The sequence below is a fragment of the Elephas maximus genome, chromosome 10 (assembly GCF_024166365.1).
Source record: "Elephas maximus indicus isolate mEleMax1 chromosome 10, mEleMax1 primary haplotype, whole genome shotgun sequence".
NCBI lineage: Eukaryota > Metazoa > Chordata > Mammalia > Proboscidea > Elephantidae > Elephas > Elephas maximus.
Genome location: NC_064828.1, coordinates 76997492 through 77019020, shown reverse-complemented (window position 1 = coordinate 77019020; position 21529 = coordinate 76997492). Strand labels below are relative to the sequence as shown.

General features: G+C 45.6%; 1 protein-coding gene across 10 annotated transcripts in view; it reads right to left on the bottom strand.

Annotated features, from left to right (window-relative positions):
* PLEKHG3 (pleckstrin homology and RhoGEF domain containing G3) overlaps positions 1-21204 on the bottom strand; it is a 51348-nt gene extending 30144 nt beyond the window's left edge. For 4 of the 10 annotated variants that reach the window (XM_049898205.1, XM_049898207.1, XM_049898206.1 and 1 more), the window contains exon 1: positions 4812-5469. In XM_049898205.1, the coding sequence (XP_049754162.1) occupies positions 4812-4835 (24 nt within the window). In that variant the 5' untranslated portion in view covers positions 4836-5469. Of the gene's footprint in view, positions 1-4811; positions 5470-20938 lie in introns of those variants that run through there. The other 6 variants (XM_049898211.1, XM_049898210.1, XM_049898212.1 and 3 more) reach the window with 3 other exon arrangements.
* Positions 21205-21529: the final 325 nt, after the last annotated feature.

Genomic DNA, 21529 nt, shown 5'->3' with positions numbered 1-21529 from the left:
TTAGCCATTCTCTCCCCCCTACATACACACACACACACACACACACACAGACTTCAAGGGCTGCTTGTTTTGAGGCCTCCAGGCTGGGAGGGAAGCTTCAAAAAGGAAAAAACAAGAGCCACCTTCAGATCTACAGCTGCATTTGGTTCAAAGGCACTGGAGAATCTTAGTGGGAACTAAGAGACCCCATTAGGCCCCTCAGAGTTCTCACAGAGAAGGAGAGAATATGCAAGCATGTGTGTGCACTGGAACCCACAGAGCACAGTGGTTTAATACACTAAATGCATACATAGGCTTTGGAGTCAGGCAGACCTGGTTTGAATCCCAGTTCCTCCACTTTACTGGCTGAGTGTAGCCTCGGGCAAGTTAGTTGACCTCACCAAGCCTTAAGTCCCTCATCTGCAAATGGGCACAGTGATAGTATCAAGGAGCCCTGGTGGTGCAGTGGTTAAGAGCTCAGCTGTTAATCAAAAGGTTGGCAGTTTGAATCTACCAGCCACTCCATGGAAACCCTATGGGGCAGTTCTACTCCATCCTATAGGGTTGCTATGAATTGGAATCAATTCAACAGCAACAGGTTTTCTTTTAATAGTACCAACTTCACTAAGTTGTCTCCAGGATGGAGATGATACATGTAAAGCAATCTGTACAACATCTGACACAGAGTAAGCCCACCTTAAATGGTAGTTACAATGATGATGATGATGATGATGAAGGATAAGTCACTTATTTGTTCCACAAGCATCAGGACGAGAGTGGGCTTTTTGTTTTGTTTTTGGCTAATGATTTTGAAACCACATCTCAAATTAATAATAAAGGCGTGTATGAAACTTGGTGAAGCAGTGTGACCTAACCCTCCCCAACTGACCCTGCATTTTTATCCATCATCTATGATCCCAACGTCGATTAGGACCAGGGTCTTCAAAGAGCAAATACAAAGCAATTCAGCTGGAAAGGAAAAGCAACTCAGTGCTATTTCCAACAGAAGGTCAAACAGAAAGTGAAGTATAAATGAGTCAGAGTCCAGTTTCTGTAGCAGGCAGGCACATTCCTCAGGGCTCCACAGAGAAGAGATGGCAGTGCACGTACTGCTAGGAGCTGGAGAGAACAAAGCCACAGAAGGCAACAAGCCTGAGCAGGAACAGAATTTAAGGCAACTTGGGGTATTAAAAGCACAAATAAGCAACCAGTAAAAACCACCCTTGACACTGGTCCTTGGGTCTTAAAGAAAAAACAAAATCCAGCTTCAGAGTGGGTATCTGAGAGAACCAGAACATAAAACAAAGTAGCAACGTACTGGAAAAAACCCTGGTGCTCACTCATTCCCTAAATTGTATGGAATATCAAGCAGGGGCAAAGAAAATACGTAGGGAAGAACCTGGGACAACCAGCACACCTCAAAACAAGCCCTACCTCTGCTCCTAACTAGGCAAGATGACATGGAGCAGGTCAGTGAACTCTGTGTGCCTCAGTTTCTACTCTCTCATTTGAGGGTGACAGTACTTGTCATTTCTACACGATGAAGTTTTGAGCTTCAGAATCTACCTGCCAAGTATTTAGCAAGCACCTAGTTTGTATGAAAAACATTTTGGTAGCCTTATGAGATATACAAAGATAAATCACACACAGATTCTGCTATCAGGATAATCACATAGAGATTAGGGGGAACAAGACAAGTAAATCAATAGCAAAAGAGAGTGGTGTCAGGAGTATTATGGGAGTTCAAAGACTGCCTCCAGTTTGGGAATTCATTCAACACTTCTGAGCATATGTACGCTAGGCCCTGGGGATACTGAAATGAATGCAACATTGTCCCTTGTCCTCGAGGAAGCTGAATTCTAGAAAGAAAAACAGCCACATAAACAAATTACTCACAAAACTATGCCTTGAGTCCTGTTATAGAAGTATGAAAAAATAAATTGTGTGGAACAAAAGAGGGAGTATCTAGTTTTACCTGGGGGAACCAGGGAGAGCTTAAGGAAGGAGGTGCCATCGTAGCTGTCTTGAATGATGAGTAAGCTTTTGCTAGGTCAAGAAGAGATCTGAAGTAGATGGGGCAATATACGGCAAAGTTGAGCCCAAAAGGGCCTAGACCACTCAAAGACCTGATGGAATCTGGCAGCAGGAGGCCAGACTGTGACGGAATTGGCGATGGTTTTGTGGGAAAGGACACATTGGAGCCAGGCCTGGAAGAACAACTATCAAGACACATGGAGAGGGTGTTCTTTCGGTCCGGGTGGGAAAATGTGCCCTATACCCGTACAAACAGAATGTGAGGCTGTGGTCACAGGTATCCATATAGCCAAGGAATGTTCAAGAAGAATCCAGAGGCCCAAGAAGGTGCTGACTGTTCATAGGGATCCTCAAAGGGGAGAGAAACTAAGTGAGAGTCTGTTAGAAAAAGCAATAACACCTATCCCAACCCACAAGAAGGGGGAAGAAATGAGGTCCAAAACGAATCCAAAGATATATGAAGTTACGCTGGTAAATTAAGGTGGAAAATTTAAATACCTCTAAACCTGGCGGCATGGTGGATAAGTGCTGCAGCTGCTAACCAAAACATAGGCAGTTCGAATCCACCAGGCGCTCCCTGGAAACTATGGGACAGTTCTACTCTGTCCTATAGGGTCGCTATGAGTCAGAATCAACTCTAAAAGCGGGAAGAGACAGTCACATAACACTGTAGAAAACTGAGTTCTTATCTGGAAGAGACTCTCCCACAGGAATTCCAGGCCTGTAGCTTTCACCTGGGCTGGGAGAGGGGTCAGTACACATCTTATCACCTGGTGGGGTTTTTCCTTCCCCAAATTCTCACTTTCCCTCTCTAAGCATGTCAGAATTGTGGGGTGGGGGTGAGACAGGAGTAGGTCCATGGATATCTGAAATGCACCCTCTACATCCTCAGCACTGGAATGCTGCTGCTGTCTATCTTTCTGAGGAGGGGAACCCACCTTCCTAGGAACTGGGGAGCCATCCATCTAGTATGTAGGAAGGAGTCCCCAGTATTACCTCATGGAAAGAGGGAATTCTGCCTTAGCGCCACTGGAATGCCTTGGTCAAATAAAATCTTTCTACATATCTATAAAACTAGTAAGGAGGAAGTGGTTCTGGTTGAAGAGAGGGGACCGAGTTTGGGGTACCTGAGGCCCAAAAGCCCAGGGGCTTGGCAGACCCAAAGACATCTCCGTAGAACCCAGGTCCCTGCAGAACCGTCAGAAAACTACTATTGTAGAACGATTTGTTCTACTCCCTGTGCTTCCCGCCCCTTCACCAGGATGCAATTGAGGATTGTGTTCCTGAGGGTTGGTTAAGTCTCAGGGCTGAGAGGGAGAGGCTGCCAACAAGGCAGCTCCTTAAAACACAACTCTTTCCCCCAATTCCATGCAGAAGGGCCCCAGACCCCTTTCCTGAACTGCTGAAGTCGGTTAAACCACTTTGACCTTCCCCCTCCCTCAGGCCTCTTCAGAGGCACTACAAGTGAAGAGCTCAAACAAATACCCATTCTTTGCCCCAGGCTCTGTCCTCGGGCCTCTGTCCCTTGTCCAGGGAACTTAGGAAAGTGGATTTTCCAAGGCAGACCTTATAGACTCACACCCAACAAGTATAAATTCTCAACAGCAGCCAGTCCTTCCGGTAATAGGCCTCACACACTGCCCCTCACAGATCCCCAACCCACAGATCCCAGGGGGACCCCTCCACCCCATAGCACCAACCCCCATCCTGTGGGTCCCTCACCTTCCCTTCTTCTAAGAGGCCTCTACCAGAGAGGCCTAAGAAACTCATCCAACCAGCTCCCGGGTGGGAGGAGAGGAGCTTTCTCCCTTAACTGAGGGGTTACAGACCAGAATTCCGACAGAAAGGGCCAAAACCAAACCAAACCCATTGCCGTCGAGTCGATTCCGACTCATAGCGACCTTATAGGACAGAGTAGAACCGCCCCATAGAGTTTCCAAAGAGCGCCTGGCGGATTGGAACTGCCGACCCTTCGGTTAGCAGCCGTAGCACTTAACCACCACGCCACCAAGGATTCTGACAGAAGGGGCAGCTGTCACCAAACCCCAGATTCTGGGATAGGGGTGGGGTGAGGGTGCACATGGCATGGGTGACACAGCCCAGGCAGCAAAGTCCTGCCCTTGGAAAAGCAAGACCCTTGATTCAGGGTTGGAAGAAACAGCCACGTCAGTGCGGCAATCTGCTCCCTGACCTCCGTGCCTCCGCGGCCCAGCCTCGCCGGGTGTCCATCATGGATGAGACAGGGTGGAGAGAATCGCCTTCCACCTGCCCCACCTGCTACCACTTGATTTTATACAAAACAACTGCACTGTGTGGGTTCTGAGGAAAAAAAGAAACAACTTCAGGAAGAAGTGAGAGGTTAACTCTGCTTTTCCCAGTGTGTATATACATACAGGTATGGGTGAGTGTAGGGGCTCTCCAGGAACAGCCCCCTTTTCTAACCACCTAACTCTGAATGTTGCGATCCGAAGACCCTCCAAAGCCCCTAACAGAACCATCTGCTGTCACCTCCCGAAAGGAACACAAGATTATCTTGCTATTCCCAGCCACAATAGATAAATCCACTGGAAGAAGCCAGGGCAGGATAAAAAAAAAAAAGGCAGTAGCTCCCTACACCCGCGCTGGTTTCGTCCTGTTTCTAAACCCCCAAGGGAGAAATATGCCCTTTGTCCCAAAGGCTGTGGCTGGCCAGGGTTCTTGGGGGAGTTGCTAGTAGACAAGTTGGCAAGGCTTGGAGGCCCAGAGTTGAATAGCCACAGTGGTTGCAGCCCCTGCCCTGATCCCAGCCTGGTACCTACCGCTTTCCTCAAAAGGGCTCCCATCTGAGCACTGAGAGGGCTGCGGGGGGCCAGGGAGGTGCATCCTCCCCCGCACGGCAGGGCAGCCGGCAGCCGAGCAGTTAACAGACTCGGGGAGAGCAGCGGGCTGCCACCAACAGCCTCGGGAGTTAAAGCGCCCGCAGCCTCCTGCAAACCCGCTTCAATAAACGTCCTATTCAGAACCAGTTCCGCGTGTGGGTCATACTTTCTGCATTTCTCTCATTCCTGATTCCTTGGGGGAGTAGGGAAATGCAGCTTCTCACTCCAACTCAACGGATCCCGGCTGGGTGAGGACCCAGGACACAGGTGAGCTCCACACTGCTGTGGACATGCAAATACTTCCAGCAGTTAAACACATAGCAAGCTAAATGCAGGAAGTTAAATACTGAAGACACTTGAACAAAGCCAGATCCTTCACCAGCACAACAATACTCTATTTATGCCGCACCTCCCCCTTCCAGGCTCTCAAAGCCTTGAGGGTATTAACCCTTTTGTCCTCACAACAGCCAGAGGTAGAGGGGAGAGACAGGTAGGTATCAAGTATTATAACCCATTTTACAGATGAGGGAACTAAGGCACGAGTGGTTCCCAAGATCCCTGCCTGGAATAATATCAGCTAACATTTATCAGGAGGAGCCTTGGTGGCCAGTGGTTAAGCATTCCGCTGCTAACCGAAAGGTCGGCCGTTTGAACCTAACCAGCTGCTCCACAGAACAAAGATTGGTAGTCTGCGTCCGTGAAGATTACAGACTTGGAAGCCCTATGGGGCAGTTCTACTCTGTCCTATAGGATCAATATGAGTCGGAATCAACTCACGGCAACAGGTCCCAGGCACTGTGCTAAACACATAATGGAATTTCCTCACAACACCCCTATGATACAGAGCTATTTACTCACCCAGGGCCATACAATTAGGTAAGATGGAAAGCCAGGGTTTGCTGGAATCCATGCTTCACAGAGCTCTTCATCACTTCACAAAACCACCTCCCACAGTGATCAAGAGATGGGGCCAAATACAGAATGGAAAAAAGCCACCTCAGCGCCCCCTCATGGGAAGGCTCTCAGTTTTTGCCTTTTGGTAAGCAACACTTTGCTCAGAACGAGTTCAACTCAGTGAGGTCACCTTCAGAAAGAATCCAAAATGGAGTCATGAGGGAATTCCTAACTCTCCTGTAAAGGCCTTCATAACTCTCCTGCCTATGTGGCCACAGAAGGTAGCCCAGGGTCAAGTACACAGGTTGCCCTTCTCCACCTGCACATTCTTACAGCCGCAGCTATTAATCTTCACAGCTGCTATGTGAGTGGCAACTATCTTAAACTGTTTTCTTATGGTTGCTCTGTCTTAATTACAACCGTGGCAGTGGTGGTTCAGAGTAGAAGTCCCACCTTCCATGAGGGAGACCCGGGTTCGATTTACAGCCAATGCACCTCATGTGCAGCCGCCACCCATCTGTTAGTGGAAGCTTGTGTGTTGCTACGATGCTGAACTGGTTTCAGCAGAGCTTTCAGACTAAGACAGACTAGGAGGAAAGTCCTGCTGATCTACCTCCAAAATCAAAATCCGCCAATGAAAATCCTATGGATCGCAATGGTCTGATCTGCAACCAAAAATGGGGATGACACAGAACTAGGCAGTGTTTCATTCCGGTGTGCACAGGTAGCCATGAGTTAGGGGCAAACTTGACAGCAGCTAACAACAACAACAGAGGTAAGAACCATGTTTTTTGTGTCCCTTCCTACCCCAGATTTCCAAATCCCCACTACTGATTTTGACAGCTGTGTAAAGAGGTCCCTGAAAAAGGCTGAAGCATACAGGATGGATGCACAGAAAAAAGCTTGTGACGAGGTAGCCACACTGCTCATCTCCTCTCTGCTGCCTGGTCAAAACCAGGCCAGCTGATAGCTGCAGAATCGGGGCTGAGAAGACTTCCTGCCAGAAGGGAGGTCTACTCAAACTCACTCATAATTATTGATAGAATCCCTTATGCCAGGTGCTAGGAATGTAGCAGAGAATAAGGCAATCCCTGCTTCCACAGAGCTTACAATCCAGTGGGAGAAAGCCAAAAAAGGTAGACAAATATTTTTGGATGGTGATAACTGTTGAAGAAGATAAAGCAGAGAAAAGAGACAGAGTGTGGCTGGAAGGGAGGATTTCCTTAGATAGGAGGGCCTGGAAAGGTCTGAGGAGAAGACTTTTGGGCAGAGGCCTATATAATAAGAAGCAGCCAGACAAGCTTTAGGGAAGAGCATTCCAATCTTTTCTTACTACCTACCATAGCCACCCATTCACACATCTGCTATACCCTAGACCTCATCACCATCAATAGCTGCACGCTTTCCTAAATATCTTGACTTTAAGCACCCAAGTCTGAACTCATTGAAGAGGAGCTATTAAAAAAAAAAAAATCACAAACCATGCAAGAAAACAAATCACCTGGAAAGTCAGAAGATGGAACAAGTTGATAATCTAAGAATTAGGGGGAAACAAAAAACTGAAAAGATTTTTAAAAATGAATGTTTAAAATGACTGGAAAAAGAAAAGAAACAATAAACATAATGAATGAAAAAGACAATGTATATAAAAAAGTCAATTTGAAAAAGTACTAAGTGGAAACAAAATATATAAATATTGATATTAAAAACTCAACAGTTACATTAAATGGAAAATTAAGTACAGCCAAAGAGAGAATTGGTGATCTGAAAGATGGGCTTAGAAAATCATCCTGAAAGCAACACAAAAAGATAAGATGGAAAGTATGAACGTTAAGAGACACAGAGTATGGGATAAGAAAGTTCCTAAAGGTCCACAAGAAAAGAGAGAATGGGGAAGAGCCAATATTCAGAGATAATGCACATGAATTTTCCAGAACTGAAGACAGACATTAGTCCTCAGATTGAAGGCACATACCAAATTAAACAAAAACAAATCCACATTTAGACACATCGCAATGTAAACACAGAATACCAAAGGAATAAAAAGAATATTGTAAAGAATTACACAGGATTAGAAAACTTAGATAAAGTCACAAACTATCAAAACTGACCCCCCAAAAAATTTTAAATCTTAATAGACTTATACCAAGAGGCTGAATAAGTAATTTTAAAACTTCTAAAACAGAAAAGCCCAAACCCAGATGATGTCACTTGCAAATTCTACTACTAAACATTTAAAAAAGAATTAATACCAATACTTCACCAAATCTTTCCAAAAACAGAAGAGAACACTTCCCAATTCATTCTATGAGACCAATATTATCCTGATATTGGTGCTAGATAAAGACATCACAAGAAAACTATAGACCAATATCTCCTGGAAATTCAGATGTGAAAATCCTTACCAAAATACTAAAAATTAAATCCAGCAACATATAAAAAGGATCACATACCTGACGAGGTAGATTTTATCCCAGGAATGAAAGGTTGGTTTAACATCCAAAATCAATGCACTATACCATATTAACAGAACAAAGTACAAAAACAACATGATCATCTCAAAAGACAGAAAAAAACATGACAAAATTCAATAGACTTTCCTGATAAAAACACTCAACAAACTGGGAATAGAAAGAAACGTCACCAATCTGATGAGCATCTATGAAAACTCACAGCTAACACCATACTTAATGGAGAAAGAATGCTTTCCCCATAAAATCATGAACAAGACAAGGATGTCCACTGGCACCCCTTCTATTCAAACTGTATTGGAAATTCTAGCCAGAGCAATTAGGCAAGAAAAAGAAATAAAAGACATCTAGAATAGAAAGGAAGAAGTAAAATATCTCTTCACAGATGACATGAGCTTGTATACAGAAAATCCCAGTGAATCCACAAAAAATAAAAATAAAATAAATGGAATTAATAAAATTTCAGCAATGTTGCATGATACAAGATCAATATACAAAAATCAGTTGTATTTTATACACTAGCAATGAACAATCCAAAATGAAATGAAGAAAACAATTTATAATATCAGCAAAAACAATAAAATACTTGTAATACTCCACAAATTGATCTACAGATTCATCACAATCCTTATCAAAATTCCAGCTGGTTTATTGCAAAAATTGTCAAGCTGATCCTAAAATTCATATGGAAATGCAGGGAACCCAAAGTAGCCAGAAAAGAACAGAGTTGGAGAAATCACACTTCCCAATTTCAAAACTTACTACAAAACTACAGTAATCAAGAATGGTGTGGTACTGGCATAAGGACAGACATATAGATCAATGAAACAGAACTGAGAGAATGGAAATAAACCCTCACATTTACAGTCAACTGATTTTCCACAAGGGTGCCAAGACAATTCAATGGGTAAAGAATAGTCCTTTCAACAAATAATGCTGGAGCAACTGGATAGCCAACTGCAAAAGAATGAAGTTGGAGCCCTACCACACACCATTATAAAAATCCTCTTAAAATGAATCACAGATTCACAAAATGTTTTACAACCACACTGCACTAGGAATCATGGCCTAGCCACATTGTGTGGTTGTTCACCATTTTGTGATCTGACACGCATTTTGGGGGGATACAATTCAATCCATGATAGTATCTATCGATCTATCTATCGAAGAAAGTTTATTTTAAGAGATTCGCTCACATGATTACAGGGCTGCAAGTCCCAAATCCATAGGCCAGGCAATGAACTGGAAATTCCAGCAGGAGATCTGGAACAAGTCAAAAGAACGAACAAACACTGGGCAGTGTTTCGTTCCGTTGTACATAGGGTCCCTATGAGTCGGAACCTACTCGATGGCACCTAACAACAACAACAACATGGAACTCCAAAAATTACTGAACACTTGGCTAAATAAAGTAAAATGGCTGATTCACAGTCTGGTCTCGTACCCCATCTTAACTTCTGCTTCTTTCGGACAGGCTGGTGATCTTTTACACAGATCCAACCCTATCGCTAAGGAACCAACCCTGTTACCAAGGAACCAATCTTTTGACTAAGGAAATGGTTTTCTTTGCAGTTAAGCTAAACCATGTGGGGGGGGTGTATATGGGCAGGGGTCCTTGACACAAATGGTAATATAAAACCATCATGTAAAATATCCTCAATTAAAAAACATAAGAGAATATTAAAAAAAGGATCACAGATGTAAGAGCTAAAACTATAAAACTTGCAGGAAAAAAAAACCATAGGAGTAAATCTTTATAATCTTAAGTTAGGGAATGGTTTCTTAGATAAAACGCCAAAAGCACAAACAACGAAAGAAAAAAATAAGTTGAACTTCATCAGAATGGAAAACTTTAGTGTTTCAAAGGGCACTATCAAGAAAGTGAAAAGACAAGCCACAGAACGCAGAAAATATTTGTAAATCATATATTTGACAAGTGACTAACATCCAAAATATATAAAGAACACTTAAAACAACTTTAAAAAGACAAATAACCCAGTTAAAGAATTTGAATAGACATTTATCCAAAGATATACAAATGGCCAATAAATACATGAAAGATGCTCAACATTATTAGTAATATCACAATGAAATATCACCTCATACCCACTACCCAAAAAACCAAACTGACTGCAGTTGAGTCAGTTCCAATACATAGCAACTCTACAGGACAGAGATGAATTGCCTCATAGGGTTTCCAAGGCTACAAATCTTTATGGAAGCAGACTGCCACAGCTTTCTCACGCAGAGCAGCTGGTGGGTTCATACTGCTGACCTTTCTGTTAGCAGCCAAGCGCTTTAACCACTGCACCACCAGGGCTCCTTTCATACCCACTAAAAAACAAAAAACCAAACCTGTTGCCATAGAGTCCATTCTGACTCATAGCGACCCTATAGGACAGAGTAGAGCATACCCACTAAGATGGTTAAAATAAAAAAACAAGTGTTGACAAGAATTTGGAGAAAGTAGAACTCTTGTACATGGCTGGTGGAAATGTAAAACGGTATAGCTGCTTTGGAAAACAGTTTGGCAGTTCCTCAAAAAGTTAAACATAGAGTTACCATTGCTGTTAGTTGCTGCCAAGTCGATTCCGACTTATGGCAACCCAGTATGTGCAGAGCAGAATTGCTCCATAGGGCTTCCAATGCTATGACTTTTCAGAAGCTGGTCGCCAGGCCTGTCTTCAGAAGTGTCTCTGGGTTGGTTCGAACCACTAACCTTTCGGCTAGTAGTCAAGCGCTTAACTGTTTGCGCCACCCAGGACTACAGTTACCATATCACCAGGCAATTCTACATATATGTGTGTATGTACCCAAAAGAACTGAAAACATATTTCCACATAAAAACTTGTACACAAATGTTCATAGCATTACTCATAATAACCAAAAGATGGAAAAATACAAATGTCCATTAACTGATGAATGGATAAACAGAACGTGATATATCTGTACAATGGCATATTATCCAGCAATAATAAAAGAATGAAGTAATGACACATGCTACAAACAACATAAATAAACCTTGAAAACATTATGCTAAGTAAAAAAAGCCAGTCAACAAAGGATCACACATTGCAGTCACACATTTATGTGAAATGTCCTGATGAGGCAAATCCACAGAGACAGAAAGTGCATTAGCGGTTGCCTACGGCTGGTGGGGGAAGGGGAATGGGGAATGATCGCTAAGGGACATGGGGTTTCTTCCTGAGGGTGATGAATATTTAAAAGCATACTGTGGTACTGGTTGTGTAACTCTGTGAATACACTAAAAATTATTCAAATACACACTCAAAAAGGTGAATTTTAAGGTATGTGGAAATATATCTCAACAAAAGTATAAAAAATATCTTATAAGCCAACAAGTCAGCAGGAAAAGTATGGATTATTCAATAACTGGTGCTGGGAAAATCACCTATTGCTCTAGAAAAAATAAAATCAGCTTCATCTTCCAAGGCTGAGTGGTTCTCAACCTTAGCTGTACATAAAAGTCACCTGGAGCACTTCAGTAAAAACTACTAGGCCTGGGCACCACCACAAGATATTTTTGTTTTACTGAACCAATCTAGGGTAGGGCCCAGGCATTGTTTTTTTTTTAACTCCTCAGGAGATTTTAAGTATAGCCAGGGTTGAGAACAAGTGCCATATAAAAAATACACTCCAAAAGATTTTTAAATGTAAGTGTGGAAAGCAAAACTTGAAATTTTAGAAGAAAATATATATTAAGCTATATATTTTGTAAGAACCAGAGTAGGAAAAGATGTCTTGAACAAGACACAGAAAGTACAAACAAGACTGTTAAATCTGACATTAAATTTAAAATGCCTCTATGAAAAATTACACCCTTAACAAAGTCAAGACAATCCACAGATATTTGTAATGCATATAACCTACAAAAGACTATTTAACACACAAACATACATATTAAAAACTCCTACAAATTAACAAGAAAAAGACAACCCAATTACAAATAAGTATGGGATTGAATTACCTCTAAAAAAGTACATAAAAACCACTAACATTGGATGCCATAAGGCGGAGAGCTGGGTGGCTAGGGGACAGAGGTGGGAGACTTTTAGATTTTGAATCATATGAGTGCATTACCCAGTTTAAAAAAAAAAAAAAATTTTTTTTTTTTTTTTTTTAATGAAAAGGGCAAAACTTCACAGAATAGTAAACGTGATTGGCCAATAAATATCAAAGGCACTCAACTCCACCTGCAATCAAAACAAAAAACCAAACCCACTGCACTGCCCTGGACTCATAATGACCCTGTAGAACAGAGGAGAACTGCCCCATAGGGTTTCCAAGGAGCGGCTGGTAGATTTAAACCGCCGACCTTTTGCTTAGCAGCCTTAGCTCTTAACCACTGCGCCACCCGGGCTCCCCTGTAATCAAAAGATGTGCAAATTTTAGAAACTGGTTTTTAAAATAATTTTAAAATACCATTTCATATCCACCAGATTAGAAGAGATAATACCAAATTTTAGTGAAATAGGAGCTGTCTATTTCTGTTACAAATATTTAAAAAATGGTTACAAACCATTTGGGAGCATTACTTGGCAGTATCTTGATGACTCAGTAATCCCACTGCTGGTATATAGCTAGGGAAGACTGGCAAATGGATGTTCAATTCAGTGTTCCTTATAGTAGTGAAAAAAATGGAAACACTTAAATGACCATCAATAGGAGACTTTCGATAAAAATCATACAATAGATACCATGTATCAGTTAAAATGTGTAAACTGGATTTAAATATATCAACAAAGATAAAGCTAGAAAAAAATGTTAAATAAAAAATGCCAAGTTCAAGAACGACACCTTCCACATACTTAAAAAAAAAAATTCTACGTAAAATTTAAAATAACAAAATACTGTAAATTACTTATTAAAAAAAAATAGATAAAAGTAAAAAGAACTAAAACATGCATAGGAATGATAAACACCATATTCAGAAGAATGGATATTTCTGCGGAAGGAGGGAAGAGAAAAGGAGAAAAACAAAGATACTTTCAGTGTATCTGTAACATTTTATCTCTATAAGAAATGAAAGAACATGGTAAAATTAGTATTTGCCAGATCTGGATGGAAGGAACACGGGATAGGGGTTCCCATACAGGGTTGAGCCCCAGCCACCCTGGGGACCAACTGGAACCAACCAGCACCAAGACTGCACAGCACAGCATCTTTCCCCAGCATCCAGAACCGAAACAAAGGAACAAAGCTCCTGTTGGAAAAAAGCCTGGGATTTTTGAAATTGCAGCTCCTCCCCATCCTTTTCTGGACTCAGGAAGCGCTGTGTGGCAACCAGGTAGCTGCTGAAAATGTAAACGCATCTAAAGCATTCTTGTTCCCACTGAGGCAAGTACCCTATACTGGCAATGCCCTTGAGTGAAAGTGAATTAAGATTGTACTGCAACACGCTAAAGCCTTGGCTAGCTGGACCCCTGGGTAGAGAGCTGTTCAAAAAGCCATGTTTTCAAGACAGTACAGAGTTCAGAAACAGTCTGGGGTATAGCTAAGAACTTGTGCTACAGAGTCATTCAGAAGTTAAAACCTCATCCCTGCCCAATATTAGCTGAGTGATCCTGGACAGGTTACCCAGACTTGTGGGGACTCGGTTTCCTTATCTATAAGATGGGAACAGCAACACCTCTTTTGCCTTGCCTCAGGATTAGTGATATTATTACCTAAGTACCAACACTTTAAAATTTTAGTCAACCTGAATGGAAATCTTTTTAAAAAGTATTATACACTCCCCTGTCGTCCTAAACAGAGTCAAGAGAACATAATTTGATCTTTTCTTAATGACTTAGGGTTACCATTACAGCAGAGCATCAATTATCAAACATATGATTCGCCCTACGGCCAAGGCATGCCAAGCTATCACCTCTAAATAAATGACCTCCGGCTGATACACTAGTACCTGCTTTTCATGATGTTTTCATCTCCGTGCTTATTGTCATCTCTCGTTCACACTGTGGTCATTTTTCCTCTCTATGCTGATCTTTTTACACTCTGATTTGCTGTATTGTGGACTTGGAAATAAGATCACAGCTTATATGTAAGAGTTAAACAGGGTCTGAGGGGTCTAATATGAAGAAAGTACAGGAATTTGAATCTTTGGCTGATCTAGGGCCTCCTTAGCTATGTACAGATAGCAGTTCAGGACAGGAAAGGTGTTATGGGATAGTATTTATAATTGTAATTGGACACCCCACTGTCCAATTTGGGCCCAATCTCCATGGGGGAAAACTCTACAGCAGGCCCAGGAAATGTCTGCCCCAATGTCAGAGCTGCTGACCAGAGGTTAATTTCCTAGAATCTTACATCCTGGACACTTTCAGACAGAAATAGAATGCTTGTGAAGAGTACGAAAATGTCTTTAAACCCTCAAGTTTCAACACACAGTAGGGCTTTACTTTTTTGACAAATATTTATCGGAATCCTACTATGCAGCAGGTACTGGGGGTTGTGGCAATGAGCAGGATATAGAGGCTGCATGAATATTGGTTCCCTTTTCCTTTAAATGGAAACCCTGGTGGCGTAGTGGTTAAGATCTACAGCTGCTAAGCAAGAGGTGGGCTGTTCAAACCTACCAGGTGCTCCTTAGAAACAGAATGGGGCAGTTCTACTCTGTCTTATAGGGTCACCATGAGTCGGAATCAACTCGACGGCACTGGATTTTTGTTCCTTGGTTTTTCCTTTAAATAAATACTTGCCCATCTATTGCTCAAGAACCTCTGATACAAGTGTGCACACATACATACACATGCATGCACGCACGAGTACACACACACGCACACACACACAGTCTCACAGCCTGGGATGTAAAGGATAGATATGAGTTTTCAAGAGCTTCTACTACTTATGAAACTTATCTCTCCTCTTGGGTCCTTCCCTTCAGTTCTCAACCCAGACCCCAGCAATGATCACAGCAAATTCTAGGACCTTCAAACTGTGTTTCCAAAAGGCTGTCACAGCCGCCACTGCGCTCACGAGAACCTTGCCGAGGTCCTGACCTTAAGTCCAGAGTCTGCTCAACATGAAATAGAGTAAAAGTCCTTCAAAATGCATACCTTGAGCTTAAATCAGCACTCCCTCCCCAATGGTCAGCAAGAGAACTCTAACAAGCCCACCTCTCCCTTCTGTTTGCATCCCCCAAGGGGCAGCAGCCCACCCACAGCTGGGCTTGACCTCCACCATGCCTCATCCCCCAACCCCATGGAACAAACTCTTGATCACTTGATCAAGCCCAGATTACTGTCAGGATGGGACTCCAGCTCATACCCTGCTGATCACACCCTGCACTGTTCCTTCTCGATGCTACAGTAGGCACAAAGCTCCTGCATAGCTCCTGCTCTCAGAGCACTTCTAATCAAAATAATAATAGAGCAAAGACCAAGATGGCAAGACCAGCCTTTGTCCCCAGACAGCTAATCCCAGAGGGACCACCAGTATCTCTGGATGGGCTTTCTTCTGATCACAGGCCAGTCCACCCACCACTTGAGGCCACCTAAACCTTCTCATCACAGAAATGATTGGGGTTGTTCAGACCCTCTTTTTGCAACTTCCTCTGAGGCCCTGATAAGGCCCTCAGGGGAAGTGGTCTGGCTGATGAGCACTTCCCTCAGCCTTGTTCTCCACTGTCCATCTCTCACTTCCTGAACCAGGGCAGGGCCCCCAGGAAACCGTTCACTATGTTTCACAGCAGGGTTTTAGATCAGGCCCCTCCCTCTGAAGGCTGGCTTCAGCTGTGAGAGGAAGAGATACCTGATAGGCTGGCTGGGAGCAGCCCAGAGCTGGGCAGTGGGAGTGGAGTGAGGCCTGACTCTAAACTCTCATTGTGTCTGTCATTCTGTATCTGTCTGTCTGAAGATTCTAGTCCATGGTGAACCCTTATTGAATCTCTTTGCAGGGCTGCCTAAGAGCCTCCATGAGAATCCCCTTGCCACCTGTGCGGGCTCTCCGAGAACAGCTCCACCCACCATCTGCCAAGCTCCCTCCCCAGAACCTAACATGTGCACGAGATGGGAGGTGGTGGGAAGGAAGCTGCCTTCCAAGCTGTGAGGCAAGTTGGAGGCCAGGGAAGAAGATGTGATTCATAAGGGCTGGTTGCAAGCAGGGGGAATTCCAGGGCAAGGAAGGTCAGGCTGCCCACAGGTCACCAATCACCAGGGAGGGCAGCACACATCTGGGAGCCCTGATCCTCAGCCATCAGGAATCTATGGTAGAAAAGTCTCATTGGGGGTACTCTCGCTGAAGGTTTTCACTAACTGGTTTTCTGTTTTCACTTCCTTCTAATTTCTCTTGGTTAAAATGAAGCCCTGTGGCACAGTGCTTAAGCGCTCGGCTGTAACCGAAAGGTCAGCAGTTCGGAACTCACCAGCCGCTCCGTGGGAGAAAGATGTGGCACCCTGCTTCCATAAGGATTATAGCCTCGGAGACCCTATAAGGCAGTTCTGCCCTATTCTATAGGGTCCCTATGTGTCAGAATCGACTTGATGGCAACGGGTTTGGTGTTTTGGGTTCTAATTACCCCACTTCCTCCATGAGTTGGGGGCCAGCTCATTGGCAGCTAACAGCAACAACCTATTATTTAAAATGGAAAGATTTTCATCTATAGTCCTTAGCAATGGCATTAAATATCTTAGAAGTTGGCTGGAGAAATAATAATAAAAGACTACCATTTATCAAACACATCTATAGGCTCTGCTAAGCATTAGAACACATTATCTCACTGTCTGCTCTCACAATACCACAGGTGGTAGGTATGATGATTAACTCTGCTTTACTGGTGAGAAACTCCAACTCTAAGTTTATCACCACGTCAAAGGCTACAAGGGCTACAGAAACTGTCTAGCTGGGATTTGAGCTCAGGTATGTCCAACTCCAAACCTGGCTCCTCAAGCCACTGACTGTGCTTCCAGGACTGAAGATGAGAGCACAGTAGAACTAAGGAGCCCTGGTGGCACAACAGTAAAGTGCTCGGCTGCTAACCAAAAGGTTGGTAGTTTGAACACACCCAGTGGCTCTTCAGGACAAAGACCTGGTGATCTGCTCTCGTAAAGTTTACAGCCTAGAAAATCTATGGAGCTGTTCCACTGTCGCATGCAGTCACATGGGGTCAGCACCGACTTGAGGGTACCTTTTTATCTAAAGGAGAACCAAAATAAAGGCCTTGGTAAGGAAGCCAAGGAGCGGCCTCTCCGGAACACAGATTAGGCAGGCCTCTGTGTTGCTTGAAATGACTTTCAAGGAAGGGAAGTCAGAGAGGAAGAAAATACCTCCTTCAAGCATTTCCTCAGGAAGCTTCTCTGGCCGCCCCATCTACCATGTCACCTCACCCCCTCCAATGACAGTCACATCCACCTTCGCTATCATACGTTCCTGGTTATCACTAATATGCTCTTGTCGTTTTCCTTCACTGGAACCAACGTGAGCTCCATGAGGGCCAGGCTTGCTGTTCGTCCCGTGCACTGTGTATCCCAGCACCCAGCATTCGTATAAAAACCCGCTGCCCTCGAGCCGATTCTGACTCATGGTGACCCCATGTGTGTCAGAGTAGAACTGTGCTTCATAGGGTTTTCAATGGCTGGTTTTTCAGAAGTGGATTGCCAGGCCTTTCTTCTGGTATACCTCAGGGTAGACTTCAACCTTCAACCTTTCAGAGTGCTAACCATATGCACCATTCAAGTGACTGCGCGTTCATATATAGTAGGTGCTAAATAAATCGCTGTTGAATGAATGAATACTTTAACACAGAACTAAGAGATGTGAGTGTAAGAAGGAAATGAGGATGATCCATCCATTCAGGGGAAGAGAGAAAAGAAAAAGACAGTGAGAGGAACTGGCTGGGGGTTAGACGGTTGCCCCTAGATGAGCCTAACAAGAACCAATGAGGGTCTGCCAGGTCCCCCAGGGGTTCTAGTAGAGCCTTCCTGCTGGCAGTAGTGCTTTTCAGCTGCCAAGACTCAGCTGAGGTCATCTGCTGGGGAGGGGGGCGGAGTGGGTTGGGCCTGGAACAATGGCCTATGGACATGCAACTGGCCAGAGAGGCGGCCTGGGGTGCGGGGGGCGGGGGGCGGGGGTGGTGGTACACATATGAAGAGCTGAAGACAGTCTTCAGTGCAGCTGCAAAGGCAACACCCTCCTGACACGCAGAGTCCCCTCAACCCCCAACACAACAGAGAATAGCCAGATGGCTTCACTTTTAACCCTCTAAAGCTAGGGCCCAGCCTGTGCTTGTGGCAACCCCCCTGGCATGGGGCCAGAAGCGTCAGGAGGTTCTGAAGGGAGTGCGGGACAAGCTATACATCTGAAATTCATCCCTTTCTCCCTCTGCTCAGGTTATCCTCTCAGGCCATGACCTTTGGCCTCCTCCTGTGTAAACACAGCCACTCTGGGACGGCTGTTGATTTGGTAAGGCAAATGTTTACTCAGGAGCTGGGATATTACAGGCCAGGGGTATAAACTCCCACCATTGGCTCCTGGTATCTACTATCTCCTTCTTGTACACAGGGACACATCCAGTAAACTGTAAAGACCCAGAAGGTCCCGTCCTAGCCAGTATGCCCTTTATCTTGTAAAGGAGTCTGTGGGACACTTTCCACTTACGTGGCTTCATTTGATCCTTACCACAACCCTTACATGAAAGAGCAGGCAAGTAACCCCACTTTATGTATGTGGAAACTAAGTCAGAAAAAATAAGCTACCAGCCCCGGACATGTTGGAAAAAGTATAGATTAGACAGGCAGTAAGGAAATCTGACTTCTGGTCCCTATTTGACCAATAGGGTGCAGGCTGAAATCACCTCACTTCTCTGGGCTCTGCGGTCTTCATGTGCAAACTGAGTAGGCTAAGTTGAGGTGCCTTCCACCCCAAGTGACTCCATCAATCTTTAATGCCGTGCAGTAGAGCTGGGACTAAAACTCAGACAAAAACCTGTGCTGGGCTCCAAGTCCAGTGCTCTTTCCACTCTCCCTGATATGCCATTTCTGATAAAAGGCAGTAGAAAGGGCCCCAAAGTAGCTCTTAAACAAGCCACTCCCTCTGCTCCTAGAACTTGACTTCAGTTTACCCCATCCCAAACTCACTGCCCCATCCCTGGAGCAAGATATCCCGGGAGCCCAGAGGTTACCCAACCTTCCAGGGAGTAGGAGGCAGCAGAGGCAGCAGGAGAGCTAGCAGCTGGTCTACAAGGGTGGAAGGGACACCCAGGTGGGACAAATGGTTTGTGCCTGACTACTAACCTAACGGCTGGTGGTTCAAACCTATCCAGCAGCACTGCAGAAGAAAGGCCTGGCAATCTACTTCATAAAGATTGTTGTTTCCTGGCATCAAGTCAGTCCCAGACAGCTAAGAAAACCCTATGGACCAGTTCTACCCTGTAGCACATGGGGTCACCAGGAGTCACATCGACTCACCGCAAAGGGTTTGGTATTTTGGTACGGGGCGGGGGGGTGGGGAGATGGAGTCTTCCTAGTCAGGAATCAGGGAGCCAGCCCAGAACCACAGGAGAGAAGGGGGTTCTTGTATACTCGTTCTTCTGGTTCTTACTCCTGAGGTTTCCTGCTGGGGATGGCTGGGGTGGAGTCACTCTGGACCACCCTCCCAGCACAGCAGAGGGGCTGGAAAGTCATTTTCCCAAAGACTGGGCAGCTAGTACGCTGAGCCGGAAGCCCACTCCCCCTGTCTGGGCTGTCATATTACTCTCTATGCTTATTATTTCTTGAGCAAGAGCCCTGTACTTGGGCTGCATACAGAAGCACGGCTGCGGAGGTTCTGGGAGCCCCCTTCCCACCCCAAGATTCCCAGTAGAGTAACGCAGTCTGGGGCCTCCTGGGGGCTCCAGGGCAGGGGATGGGCCTCTCATTGGCCAACAGCTTAGTGAGTGACCTCAGGAATGAAACTTTTTCCCAGCCTCTAACACCACTCTCCCCACCTCTCCGGCCCCCAACCGTGACATTTCCTACTCCCTTCTTTTTTTGTTTCAAAAGTAGCTCCCAAAGAGTAAAAGTAGCTACGTATAAATGTCTTGAAAATTTCAAGTTTAATCGCCTTCTTCTGGCTTTCCAAATCCAAGGGCTGAGGGGATGGGGTGCAAATAACCAAAAGGAGTCCAGGAGGCGGGGCAGACAGTGGCACCCAGTGGCCTCTGTGCTTTCTGCTCCCCGGCACCCGTTTCTGACATCCACTCTAATCTCTGCAGGACATGGTGCGGAGGTTCCCGGGAGAGAGCGCCGTATGGCACCAACCCGGAACAAGCTACTGGTCTCTCTTAAGATTCCAGGACCAGAGGCCCCGGTCCTTTCCCAGAAGGGCCCACCCTACGGGCCCACAGTCCCAGCCAAGGACCAGCCCTCGGCAGTCGAGCGCGCAGGGAGAGGGACTGGGCTCAGCCTCGCGGATTTCCCTGGTTTCAAACTGAGGCTCGGAGCCACCCAGCGCATTCGCTCCTTTTGTTTCCGGGATGGGGGCCAAAGGACATAAAATGTCTCCTCTCATAACCCTCCCGCGCTCCAGTCCTCCACCGGAGGGTCGCCCTGGGAGAAGCCAACACAGCCCCGGGCCCTCCTCGGTCCCCGCCCCCCCCGCCCCAGTCCTCACGCCGCAGGAGGCTGGAGCGGGTGCCACGACTGAGGGCACTGCCAATTCGTCCAAAAGCACCGGCAGAGGGAAAGGGGAGAGCCGAGGGACACTCACCGAACGACGCTGCCCCGCGGGGTTCGGGCACTCACGGCGCGTGGGGCTTCCAGGTGCCGACGCAACGCGGGCGCGAGTTTGAAAGTCGCACTCGGAGGAAGCTGAGGCGGCCGGCTGCTCCCGCCCACTGCCACCCCCTCCGCGGCCGGGGACGCGGCCAGCTGCGAGCGCGGCCCCCGGGGACCCCAGCCCGCGCACGGCTTCCCAGCGTACCCGGCAGGAAATCGGGGCCGAGCGGAGCCCGGGCTGCTGCGGCAGGGAGGGAGGGGCGGACCAGGAATTTTTCCAGTGGGTGGAGACTCGGCCCCGCGGCTGGAATCCAGCAATTGGCGGCTCCGCGGGGGCCCGGGGAAATTTCGCTGCGCTGCTAGCTGGAGCGGAGGTAAAGGCTCCGGCGGCTGCAGGGCCCGGGCGCAAATAATGATTAACGTGCGCAGGTAGAGGACCACGCGGCAGGGCGACGCAAGCCCCTCCGCGCAGGCTAGAGACTCAAAGATACAAAGACGCCCGTGGTGGGGGCACCCTAGTGTCCCAGACCTGATCCGGAAGCAGCCAAAACATCCCCATTTTCTGGACAGGGAACATCAGGCC